The 12865-nt window shown below is 37.9% G+C and overlaps 1 protein-coding gene across 1 annotated transcript in view; it reads right to left on the bottom strand.

The window, feature by feature from the left end:
- Positions 1-1303: 1303 nt before the first annotated feature.
- Positions 1304-12865, bottom strand: part of PON2 (paraoxonase 2) — a 28913-nt gene continuing 17351 nt past the window's right edge. The window contains exons 4-9 of the mRNA XM_040260476.1: positions 9525-9690; positions 8859-8985; positions 6688-6888; positions 3517-3598; positions 2715-2843; positions 1304-2108 (exon numbers count right to left, since the gene is read on the bottom strand). Of these exons, the coding sequence (XP_040116410.1) occupies positions 1950-2108; positions 2715-2843; positions 3517-3598; positions 6688-6888; positions 8859-8985; positions 9525-9690 (864 nt within the window). The 3' untranslated portion in view covers positions 1304-1949. The remainder of the gene's footprint in view (positions 2109-2714; positions 2844-3516; positions 3599-6687; positions 6889-8858; positions 8986-9524; positions 9691-12865) is intronic.

Raw genomic sequence — 12865 nt, forward strand, 5'->3', positions numbered from 1 at the left:
ATATTTAATCTTGTTTTGCTTATCTGTGACTTAATGTTTTCTCCATGGATAATGTAAACAGCAAAAAGTGGTAATTATTTTAATATTAAATACATCCAATATATTTTAGTAGCAGACTATTTAAAAATATAAATAAAAACACAGGCCGAATGTGGTTAGAGACCAAGGAATACTTAAGCAATTTACATTTAAGTCTTTAAATGATCCATCTGAAAGAACTCAAATTGATACCTATAAAAACAGAAGAAACTGTGTATTAGGAAAAAGAGTAAATAATGAGATCCTCGTTAGTTCCATGGCAGAAGCATCATGGAGTGGGTAACAGCACAGCCTCTGACATCAGAAGTAGATTGAGAGCCACCCCTTACTAGGTGTGTGACCTTGAACATCTGTGAAATGTTAACAGTGATAGAAATCAATACCTACTCCCTCAGGGCCCTAATTAGGATTAAATGAGATAATGAATATACCATTTTTAGTGCACTCTTTCGCTTTGTAAGTAACTGGCAAATATTTCTATGATAACAATGCTAAAGATGGGAGAAGTATGAGAAGTGAAGTGCTTTGGTGAGTTACAGTGGAAAAGAAACACAGATGAGTTTATAGGAGGTATAGTGAGTGGAAGAGCTCCCCTGGTAGCTCAGGTGGTAATGAATTTGCCTGCAGTGCATGAGAGGACAGTTCGATCCCTGAGTCAGGAAGATCCCTTGCAGAAGGGAATGGCTACCCACTCCAGTATTCTTGCCTGGAGAATTCCATGGACTGAGGAGCTAGGCAGGCTACAGTTCATGGGGTTGCAATGAGTTGGACACAATTGAGCAACACACACACAGTGAGTGGAAAAAATGTGGTTGCAAAGAGCTGGACACAATTGAGCAACACACACACACACGAATGTTCCCCTGAGCAGACACCTTCAGCCCTGGTGGGTTGCAAAATGTTGGACACATGCACAAAATGGAAATATGTGGTTGCAAAGAGCTGGACACAATTGAGCAACACACACACACACACAAATGTTCCCCTATGAGGTGGACACTTTCAGACACACACACACATACGGGCCTGGACACTTTCAGACACACACACATGTTCCCCTATGAGGAGGACACCTTCAGACAGACAGACAGACAGAAACACGCATGTGCACGCACCTGGACCACTGATTTCGTCTCACCCGATGAAGTCACAGGTGTTCAGTGAGGAGGTGGTGTGACTGACCTCCTAGCTCTGAGCTGTTTTCTTCTCTTTGTATCCAAGTTGGGCTCCCATTAAGAAAGAGAGCAGATAGAATACTCCATACTAATTGAGAATTCCAGTTACCATGTTTAATTAATTTGTTGTTCTTTTTAAAATCAAATAAAAGGCTTATTTTTCAGATTTAATGAGAAAAATTAGCATTGTTATGCCTGTCCCTCCCAAGGAAACCACACAAGGAAGTGGCCACTTTCTGCTGAGGATATGCCATGAGAATTAAGCACAGACAAAACTTGGGTTTTAGTCTTTACTATAACTCCAACTCTTTAATAGTAAAGATGTAAGTATAAGACATTAAAACATGTTATGTATCAGTAGTTCTGAGTCATAGTGGTCACACTGGTGGAGCTGAGGTCACTCACATTTTAAGGAAATATAATCTACCCTGTTTCAGTGGAATTCATGCTCTGGTAGTTGGAAGGCAGACATGAGGCTTATTTTGTGTAGAGTGTATTCACTTAGCTGAAAGCAGCTTTCTTCTCTTACCTTTACTTGGCATTTTTAAAAACTGTTCACTTTCTTTTTATGTTAAAAGTGCCATGTGAACTGAAGGGGTCCTTTAATTGCCGAAATAAATTTACTATATATGTCACACATTTGGGGGTCAACGTTGCTGGTTAAATTCCCTCAGAATTAGCAATTCATGGAAAATTAGTTGTCAAGATGCTAGCACACCAGCACCCCAGGACCATCTAGAGCTCACAGTATAGGGCTCTGTGGTATAAAGTGCCTATGAGCAGCTTCTTGTCATACACGGAGGCCACAGAACTTCCCTGGAGAACAGATCCGTTGTTGGCATAAACTGTAGTCACCGTAGGCTTCTCAGATAAAATATTCTGGATGCGGAGAACCTATTCACGAGATATGAAGGATTAATATAAACCACCATCCACCCATATCACTCAGTCATCAATAATCTTGCACAAAGACACAATGATTAAGAGGACATGCTGTTGAAAATAGCAGCTAGCAATTTTTTTAATGTTTAAATTACTTTGTTAAAACCTCAAAGAAAGTACTTTCTTAAGCCATCTAGTGACTGCATGCCAACACTGGATTGAGTGTTATTACAGTAATTGAGCATTAATAGAAAAGCTTCCACACTAATGTGCCTACTTTAGCATGCACAAAAGTCGTGGCATGCAGTGAGGGCAATAAGCCAGGTATTTAAAAAATTGCCAATATACCACACAAGGAGGGCACATCTTTAGAAAAAAGATCTTTTGACTAGCTTCTGCCATCATTTAATACATCAAAAGATTACCTTTCTAAAAGTATTTGAACAATGTGAAATTCTGCCAATTATTGGCTTAAAGCAATCACGAAGCCAACCGCCACGCATTTATTGTATTATTGGTTTAAAAGGACTAAACGGACCATCCCTGGGACAGTTTATTGTATTATTAGTTCAAAAGAGTTTGCATAATTAAGGTTTAAAAAGTAAAACATATAAAAACCTCTGACGAGGGAGGATTCTTCGGGTCATACACGAAGAGCTTCTGGCCGTTGGGGTGACAGCCCACCAAGACGTCCCCCGAGGAAGGGTCAATAGATAAATTATCCACCAGGGTATCCAACTTGAGTACCTTCCAAATGAAAAAACATCAGCATCTAAATGTCATGAGAAACTGCGATTAGATCATTTAGGGCTAACCTCTCTTGCCCCTATACATGTGGGGAAATTATACCCATCTCCTGCTTCCACCCTTTAACACCAATATTGCATAAAATAAATTTAATACACTGGTTTAGAGTCACTTTTCATTCTTCCTGGAATTAAGAAAGTTAGGGCAATAATCAGTCTCTCTAAAAAATGAACTCCTTTCCCCCTTTAGAAGATGCACAATGATCGGTTAGCTCAAGAAACTCAAATAAGAAATTCTTCATCAATCTAAAATATGTGTTGTCAAGCAGGAAGAAAATAATAATGGTATGGAACCCAATTTCCACCTTCATTTATTATTGAAAGAACTGACAACTTGCATAAATCTTCATTTCGGAATTCATCTATTAGTCTTTTCAACTGTGAAAATTTCTTACTGGAATTCATCGGGTGCCATCAGTACTTCATGGAGTGGGTTCTAACTCTGATGCAAATAGCCCTCCCAACATACTTGGTCAATTACAGACAGGTAGCAGTGAAAAAACCAGAATAGCAACACTGGCTAGTCTGTTTTAAGGGAGGTATTGTTATAATATAGTATGACTATGTAATTTCAAGATTAATGTCAACTTTAGATATAGAAAGAAATATTTTACCTTCAACTGAGTTAAATTCATATTAGGGTGCTTTTCCAAAACATGAATTTCATGAGCCAATATATCAGCAACATAGATGTACCTTTGTAGGAAGGACACACTGGTTAGAGCTCCAAGCCAAGATAAAACTTCATTAACACAGTGGGAAGAGTAAGTCTTAATAACCTGCCAAGAAGTTAATCAATGATGGGCCCTCAAGGAAAGCCTGATAAAGGTTAATTTTTATCTAAAAGTAAGCTTTCAAAATCAATTCAGTGCTGCTACAACAGTCATGGAATTGTTAAATTATTTTTCAAAAGATTGGTAAGGAAAAATAATATAGGTCAGCATTTAAAATATCAAGTCTGTGGGGTGGGAGGTGGGAAGAAGGTTCAAGAGGGAGAAAACATATGTATACCTATGGCTGATTGATGTTGATGTATGGCAGAAACCAACACAACATTGTAAAGCAATTATCCTCCAATTAAAAACAAATAAATTTTAAAAATGTATAAAGACTGTGCCACTGAAGGGACAATAAAACAAATGTTTTAAAAAAACTTTTATATTCCACAATATAATTTGATATTTCAAGGGATCATATACATGTAGAAATATTTGGTATAAAACAGAAGACATATTATTAACATATTGAGAAATTCAAGCATTAGAGATAAATATCTACTCAGCATAATTTGTCTGCATCTAAGGAGAGTGAATTAATGGACTGCTTTACCATAATCTTCCTCATTGAATTGACTATTCCATGGCAACTGTTCTCTTGAGCAATTATAATGGGTAAAACCATGAACTCAGTATTGTGACAGAAATAAACATGAAGACAACAGCTGTTTTTCCTGAAAAGTTTACAGTGTGTTGTGGTGATCAGATGGCCTGTACACATTAAAAAAATAATACAACATGATGGTAGCATAAGACATATTTTGGGTCTAGGAACTGAAGAAATTTCTAACTAACTCCTGAAAAAACAGGGCTTACAAAGAAAGGGGCATTTGCGGTGGACATGGACTGAACGACTGGATTTGAGGATGTGAGGACAAAGCATCTTTTAGGCAAAAGAAAACACGTGAGCAAAGGTACAGGGCCAAGAATGAAAGAGGCAGGTTTGCAAAATACTGAGCTCCTGTGTAAGGCATAGTAAGTATGAAAACAGTAGAAGGGAAAGGTTGGAGCTAGCCTATTAAAGTCTAGCCCTTTAGCCTGCCTTGATTTGATAAGCAATTGGGGTCTGCTGAATTTCTGGAATAACAGAGTGTGATAATAACAGATGGTCAGTTCTGTGCAGCAGTCACTAAGCATGTGGTTTGTGCCTGGCTGGGCTCAGTGTGAAGAGTCAAAGGTAAAGCAGACAGAGGTCCCTCTTTCAGAGGTCTTGGAACGGCAGTGGGACAGAGAAAGACAAAATTGGCAATGGTGCCAAAAAAGAGAAAAAGAAAATGGAAGTAGACTGAAAACAAATGGGAAGAAAGTGAGAGTGAGAGCCGGGGCCAAGCAGTGTCAATGAGAAGGAAGAGGGGCTGAGGAAACACACACAGAACCAGTGTGAGCTGCTCAGCGGCTGAGTAGGAACAGTGAGAGGAGAGTTAAAGCTGGACTCCCTATTCTTATTATTAGTTTCAGCTTGAGTGACTGGAAAGTTTGACTCTCATAATTGAAAGATGAGAGTCGGAGAGAAAAACAGATTTGGTGGGAGAGGTTGGATTGGGTCAGTCACAGACAATTGAAAAGATTCTACATCCATTTTGTGTAATCAACAATAAAGAAAAAATTGTCATGAAAATAAAGACATTTAGTTGTCAAGGATGGCAGATTTATTTCATGTTATATGTGTAGTAAATTGTTCAATGTGCTAACCTAGTAAAAGGGAAAAATATCCTTTCTATAAACTAGAGTTGGACATATAAAAGTGAAAGAATTTTTTTGGGGGGGGGATTTGGCACTATAAAAATTAACATTTAAAAGGAGCACTCTTTGAGTGAGTAGTTCTATTTTGAGGAGTTTGTTCTACAGAAACACTTGTAGAAATGTGCAGAGGGAAGGGGCTCATAGCCCCAGATTTAGCCAATACCCAGTAGGCATTTGAACCTCAGTCTACATGACTCCAAAATCTGAATATTTAACCATTATGTTCTCCTTTGGGGGGAGGTTGTTCCTTAAAAATATATGGATAAGTTTCAGTGGTAAAAGAAAAATAAAAAACATATTTTGTACAGAAAAGAAAATCGTATATATCCATAGAGAATTGGCTAGTTTACAGTCATCCTTATAATGGAATAAAACAATAAAAGCCAGTAAAACAATAATATATTTATTTAAAAGAAAAACATCTACCTTATATTTAAATATGTATATATAAATATGAACCCATTTTATGAGAATTTACATTTATAAAATTAAATTCTATGATAGAGTTGCTGTCATTGTTAGCTGCTCAGTCCTATTTGACTCTTTTGCCACTCCATGGACTATAGCCCACCAGGCTCCTCTGTCCATGGGACTTCCCAGGCAAGAATACTGGAGTGGGTTGCCATTTCCTCCTCCACAGCATCTTCCCAACCCAGAGATCAAACCCATGTCTCTTGCTTGGCAGGCATATTCTTTACCACTGAGCCAGTGGGGAAACCCATAACGATATGGACCAAATTTGAATACTGTATATAAATAGATATTTCTACATTATATATAAATATATAGCACATATGTTTATATAAAACATTATATATATACTTAATAATAAATTATAAGCTCTCCTTTGTGATCAGTCATGTCCAGCTCTTTGTGACCCCACAGACTGTAGCCTGCCAGGCTCCTCTGTCCATGAAATTTTTCAGGCAAGAATACTGGAGTGGTTTGCCATTTCCTACTCCAGGGAATCTTCCTGACCCAGAGATCAAACCTGCATCTCTTGTGTGTCCTGCATTGACAGGTGGATTCTTTACCACTGTGCCACCTGGGAAGCCCAGTAACCTTGGAAGGCCAATAATATGTTACATATATGTATTATAATATTATAGTATTATAGTAATAGTTATAAATATCATATATATTTATCATAGACCAAAAATAACAGGTAAGCTATTTCTGCCTTAGGCAAAAAAAAAGAGCGAAGTAAAGAATTTCACCTAGCACCATGGCTAAGAGAAATGAAAATACTTCCATAAGAGCTCATACTTTTTATCAGGTGAAATATTGATCCCATTTGCTGAATCGAATCCTTCTGCTACCATTTTAACTTCATTTGGACTGTAGTAAACAACATTTGTCCAGTGTAAGTTCAAGTATGTTTCCAAATACTTTAAGAAAGGATCAGAGAAATAGTGGTCATTGGTAGCATAGAAATGTTCTGGTCCAACAGCTATGATATCATTCACACTGGAAGAGAAAAATAACGTGAGAGAAAATGAAAAGCCAGTTGGTCTCCATATTAATGATTAAGTATCCAGAAGGTTGACACAATATGTGCCTTAAATTGTTGGTAAGAGGTTCCCTAGGAAAAGCTCAGCTAAGATCACATGGGTATAGTCATATGTAACCTACTGTAATATCATTTGCTGGGAGAATAATTTTGTATCGTACCAAGTAATCTGAAGACAGATCATTTAGCAATTATGGCAGGATTATTATCAAAGAAAAAATAACTTAGTGCCAACAGAGTATGTTTTTTTGACAGCAAGAAATGTAAGGTTTAAGAACAACGTGAAAAGACACAGCTATCCATAGTACAGAGCTTGATGGAGCCTCTTTGGCTGGTGAGCTGGTTGGGCTGTCAAAAACATTTACCTAGCTTCCATTTTCTCAGCTGCTGGATTTTCTTGAGTGCCTTTGCTTAGTTATTAGTCAAACTAAGATTGACTGTTCAATTTCTACCTGACTCGCAAAGCCGACCTGCCGAGAATGAACAGGCACTCAATAAACACTTCCAGATAGACGGATGATGAAATTGCCATAGTGCAGTGCTTCAGGTGAGAGATTTATATGCTGAAAACAATTACATTTTTAAAACCAGTTAGGTAAGGGTGTTATTAAATTTAAATTCCAATTACCCTATGCAAAAATTTCTGAAAGAATGGCTTTCCCCTTTGTTAAAGAAAAAACAGGGAAGGTGAGTCCCCTCTTTCTGAAAGAGCTCCCTAAAGCAAAGGCTGCCTGGAGGGCACTTAAGCTCCTAATTATTAGGAAGTGAATTTTTGGAAGAACTGTTGGCAGCTACACACTTAAATTCCAGACAGAGAAGTAGATATTAAAAATATTCATCAACCAGCTGTGTTCTTGAAGTAGTAGTGATGCACTTCCAATTCTGTAGGGCCAGGAGCCCATGGCTACCTTGTGAAAACATTTCATGTTAGTTCCATACTAAGCATACAAATTCCATATAAAGCAGGCTACTCTTCCTTGCAGGACGGGTATTATTATTATTTGTGTGATGAGTCATCTGAAATGGAAGGTGACAGAAGGAACAATGGTGAGGTTTGTCTTCTACTCTCGAGACGGCTCTGAAAAGCAAATCCCCTGCAGACCAGCATTTCCTCATTTCTCAAGCGAGTCAGCATAGAACACTGACGTCAACTTTCCCTGCTCTGCAAGGAAACTGCTGTTGTTTAGTCGCTCAGTCACGTCTGACTCTTGTGACCTCATGGGCTGTAGCCCGCCAGGCTCTGTCCATGGGATCTCCCAGGGGAGAAGAGTGGCGTGGGCTGCCATTCCCTTCAGGGGATCTTCCCGACCCAGGGATGGAACCAGTGTCTCCTGCATTACAGGCAAATTATTTGCTGCTGAGCCACCAGGGAAGCCCATTCTTCAAATTAAGGGACAATTAATCTCTGCAGTATATACTATAACAGAAAACTCTGAAACCATGCAATTCCTGCATCTTTTATTTAGTAGATTATATGAATATAAATTCAGTTAGTGGTCGTCATGGTAGAAATTCTGAGCAAGTTTTTCTGGGACCTAAAAAGGTCTCATGAACCTGTTATACTTCCCAGTTTGAAAGGATGTGCATTTGAGAGAGTTTCTAAAGACTCTTTCTTGGGGGTTAAAAATCTGTGTACCATTCAATCACTTCAATACTGAGTTGAGTTTGGATAATGTAATTTTGCCGTGGCTAAAATACTGGTTTCATTCAAAATTTTACATTCATGTAAATATTTATGAAAAGGAAAGTTGCAAGGAAACTATACATACACATATACATATAAGTATATGTATTTGTTTATGTATGTGTATGTATGTATGAATGTATGTATGTATGTATATATTTCAGCCCTTACAAAAGATGAAAGGACCATGATAATCTGGAAAAGGCAGCAATAAACCTGAGAATGAACAAAAGGACTAATTACCTTGGAAGAAGCTCATGTTTGATCGTTTTTAGATGCAAAAGAGAATTTTCTTCCTCTTCAAATTTAAAAATTTCTACTGTGTTCTTGAATTCTGGGTGGTTCACAACAAAGAGATAAACAGTGTCATCTGAAAAAATGAGAGAATAGAGTTCAATTACAAGATATAACCATAGGACCTCTGGGTAGACACTGACATTTAAATACCACAGGCAAGGAAAGGCTGAATGTATAAGCTGTTAGAGGACCTAACAGATCATTCTTCTTCCCCATCTTTCCCGTCACTGTCTGTCTAGTGTTATTTCTGATCACTGGTCTCCTGACCTTTAAGCAAGAGTGTTTCTCACTCCATACACGGAATTCATGGATAATCTGTTTATAGTTTAACTTAGAAATATAGCTCTTTTTCAATGCAATGAAAATAGATATATGAAAAGTTTATGAAATCTAAACACTCAGGTGTAATTAATAACTATTAGAAATTTCAAAATGTAGTATAACTTACTGCCAGCTGAAGAGGCAATGTTGGACTTATTTGTATGAAGAATACAGAAACAATTCATGAGTTAATTGTTCTCTTATACAGATATGATCCAAATCTATTTTCCAGTTATTTGCAAACCATTGTTTGTTTGTTTTTTTTAATGTTGGTAGCTCATCAGTTCTTACCACTGTCTATGAAAGTGCTGATACCATGTGGATTAAATGAAGCCAAATTAAATCCACGGCTGATTCTTAATTCCAGTGCCCTTGGGTTTTCTTCATTTAGATCCATCATTAGTATTCCTCCAGGCTTATCTGGTGCAAAACTGTGGAGGCCTGGACATTTTAGACCCTTTTGAAAACAGAGCAAAAGTTAAATATAAAGGCTGAAGTATTTTTATGGACTAAAGTAGCAACTATAAATAAGTGATAGTTTGGCTAAAGGTGCTGGCATAACGCTAGAAACACAAAGAAAGCAGAGATGAAACAATAAGAAAATAATAATTGGGGGGTGGAAGGCTGAAAGCCAAGCAGTATCTAATATTTCTGAGTAGAGACAGAGATGAGGGGTTTGGTCTCCTCAGAGGGTAACCAGAAGGTTGGTGGACATGAGATAATGCAGAGTTGAGGGCGGGAATAAACTGCTCTCTGACACACATCCATCCTCTCCCCACTGGGACATCAGGTGGAACTTTCTCAGTGCCTGGCATGCACTCAGGCTGTCCTTTTCCCACTGATTCTAAATGTTGCTTTTATCATGTACTAGATCCTTGTTTACATATCGGTCTGTCTGGGGACTTGTGCCCTATTTCTGTGCTAATATGCAACTTTTTAATTACTACAGCTTTATTTATCATATATATATTAGTATATATATTATACTATATATATATTTATACATACTATATATTTATCCCACACTACATTGCTTTACCTTTACAAAATAATCTTAAATATATCTGCTCATTTATTTTTATGTATAAATTTCAGATATCAAATTGCTATTCAAAGGAAATCTTATTAATAGTAGCAGAAGTAGCAGTATAACTACTACTGCATTATCACTACTACTGCATTATCTATTTGGTTTTTCCTAGTGCATGGGAAACTCACTGAGTTTTATATGTTCGTTTTGAATCCAACCATTTCACTCAACTTCCTATTAGGTCTAAGAGTCTGTCAGTGTAATCTCCTGGACTGTTTAGAAAAACAAGTAATCACGCTGTCTGAAATTAATGGCAGTTTCGTCTTTTCTCCTACATCGTATTTCTTTTTCTTGTTTTCTTGGGTTAAGAACTTTAGTAGATTACTGATGGTTACGGCATTTTAGGGCATTTTCTTCCTTTTCTAAACGTTAATGGGAAGGCAGTGAATATTTCACCACTAAGAATGATGTTTGCTGTAGGTTTCTGGGAAGTTTCCTTCTACTTCTAGTTTTTTTTGAGCTTGTAATCAGGAATGAGAGTTGAATTTTATTTAATGCTTTTTCAGCACTCACTGAAATAATTGAGGTCTTTTCTCTTTTAAATTTTTCAAGTCATACTTTATGCAAATTTAAAAGAATACCTTCCCAAGTGAAAGTGGAGTCACTCAGTCATGTCTGACACTTTGCGACCCCATGGACTGTAGCCTACCGTGCTCCTCCAGCCATGGGATTTTCCAGGCAAGAATACTGGAGTGGGTTGTCATTTCCTTCTCCAGAGGATCTTCCCAACCCATGTATCAATCCTGAGTCTCCTGCATTATAGGCAGACGCTTTACCATCTGCTGTTGCTAAGTCACTTAAGTCGTGTCCGACTCTGTACAACCCCATAGACGGCAGCCCACCAGGTTCCCCCATCCCTGGGATTCTCCAGGCAAGAATACTGGAGTGGGTTGCCATTTCCTTCTCTAATGCATGAAAGTGAAAAGGGAAAGTGAACTTGCTCAGTCGTGTCCAACTCTTAGCGACCCCATGGACTGCAGCCCTCCAGGCTCCTCCGTCCATGGGATTTTCCAGGCAAGAGTACTGGAGTGGGGTGCCATTGCCTTCTCTGTTTACCATCTGAGCCACCAGCAAAGTCCAAAACCTACCCCAAAACCTTACTTTATGCTCAAATTGTATTTAATACACATTTTCTCCAATTAAAAAAATATCTATCAAATTATACAACTTCAAGATCCAACAAACAGAATACACTGGAATTATGCTATTGTTCCACGGCACTGACAAGTCAGTGGTATATCAACGCGCCATAAACACTAGAGTATCGATGCACAGGAAGCTCTACCAGGGACGTAATAACTCTTCATGTACGCTCCGTTGCTCAGTCGTGTCCAGCTCTTTGTGACACTATAGACTGTAGCCTGCCAGGCTCTTCTGTCCACGGGAATTCTCCAGGCAAGAACACTGGAGTGGGTTGCCATGCCCTCTTCCAGAGGATCTTCCCAACCCAGGCAAGGAACCCAGGTCTCCCGCATTGCAGGCAGATTCTTTACCATCTGAGCCACCAGGGAAGCCCAGTAACACTGGAGAGAGTAGCCTAACCCTTCTCCAGGGTATCTTTCCAACCCAGGAACTGAGCCAAGGTCTCCTGCATTGCAGGTAGATTCTTTACCAGTTGAGCTACCAGGGAAGCCCCAATAACTCTCCATAATTATCTTAATTTAAGATATCATTTAAACCTGTTTTTATCTCTTTTTAAAATTTTATTTCCACTTGTGGTAAAATATACATAACATAAAATTTACCATTATCACTACTTTTAAGTGTACAGTTCAGCAGTTTCAAGTACATTTACACTGTCATTTAAATCTCTATTCTATTCTGTGTCATCCAAGTCCCCATTAAATGTGGTGTCAGTTTTGAGGTTGCCCCTAACTGTTGAATGGGATGGGTTAACGGGCTACAATGCTTGGAAGAATAAACAAATGCCACGATGTAGGAGTTATTCATTTAGAAAGGAGCAACATACTAGGAAATATTAGAGACAATGCTGAGTAAATTTTAAAAATCAGTAAAATGAAAGTAAATCATTTTACATCAGTAAAAAGTCATATAACCAAGGAAGGATAAAAAAAAAATCATGCAGAAGAAATTCTGTTGACTTGACTACAAGATCACTGTGACTATATTAGATCTCTCAGCTAAAAATGGCTGTTGATTTATGTATTTGAAGACCTCACTCCTCCTAATTCAGGTTTATTTTTATGGGGATAAAATCTTGAAATAGATGATTTCTGGATTACCCAAATCTCTGAGAACAGCTTCTTTGGGGGGAAAAAAAAAAGGCAAGCAACTGCCTTCTCCTTTACTCTAGATATTTGTGTCTTTGGTTATGTATAATGCTGACGAGTAATTTCAGTGCTTTTCCCTAAGACTGTAAGCCATATGTGCAAGCACGTGCTTCTACACAAACCCAGAGTCCTCCCAGAAATATCACTTTACTCATTGTGAGTAGGTAATTAACTACAATTTTTCTTTTAAAGTTGTAGTTTGAAAATTTAATATAAATATCCATGCTTCTGCCAAAACCTACAGTATTTCT

Source organism: Oryx dammah, unplaced genomic scaffold, assembly GCF_014754425.2.
Source record: "Oryx dammah isolate SB20612 unplaced genomic scaffold, SCBI_Odam_1.1 HiC_scaffold_18, whole genome shotgun sequence".
Classification (NCBI taxonomy): domain Eukaryota; kingdom Metazoa; phylum Chordata; class Mammalia; order Artiodactyla; family Bovidae; genus Oryx; species Oryx dammah.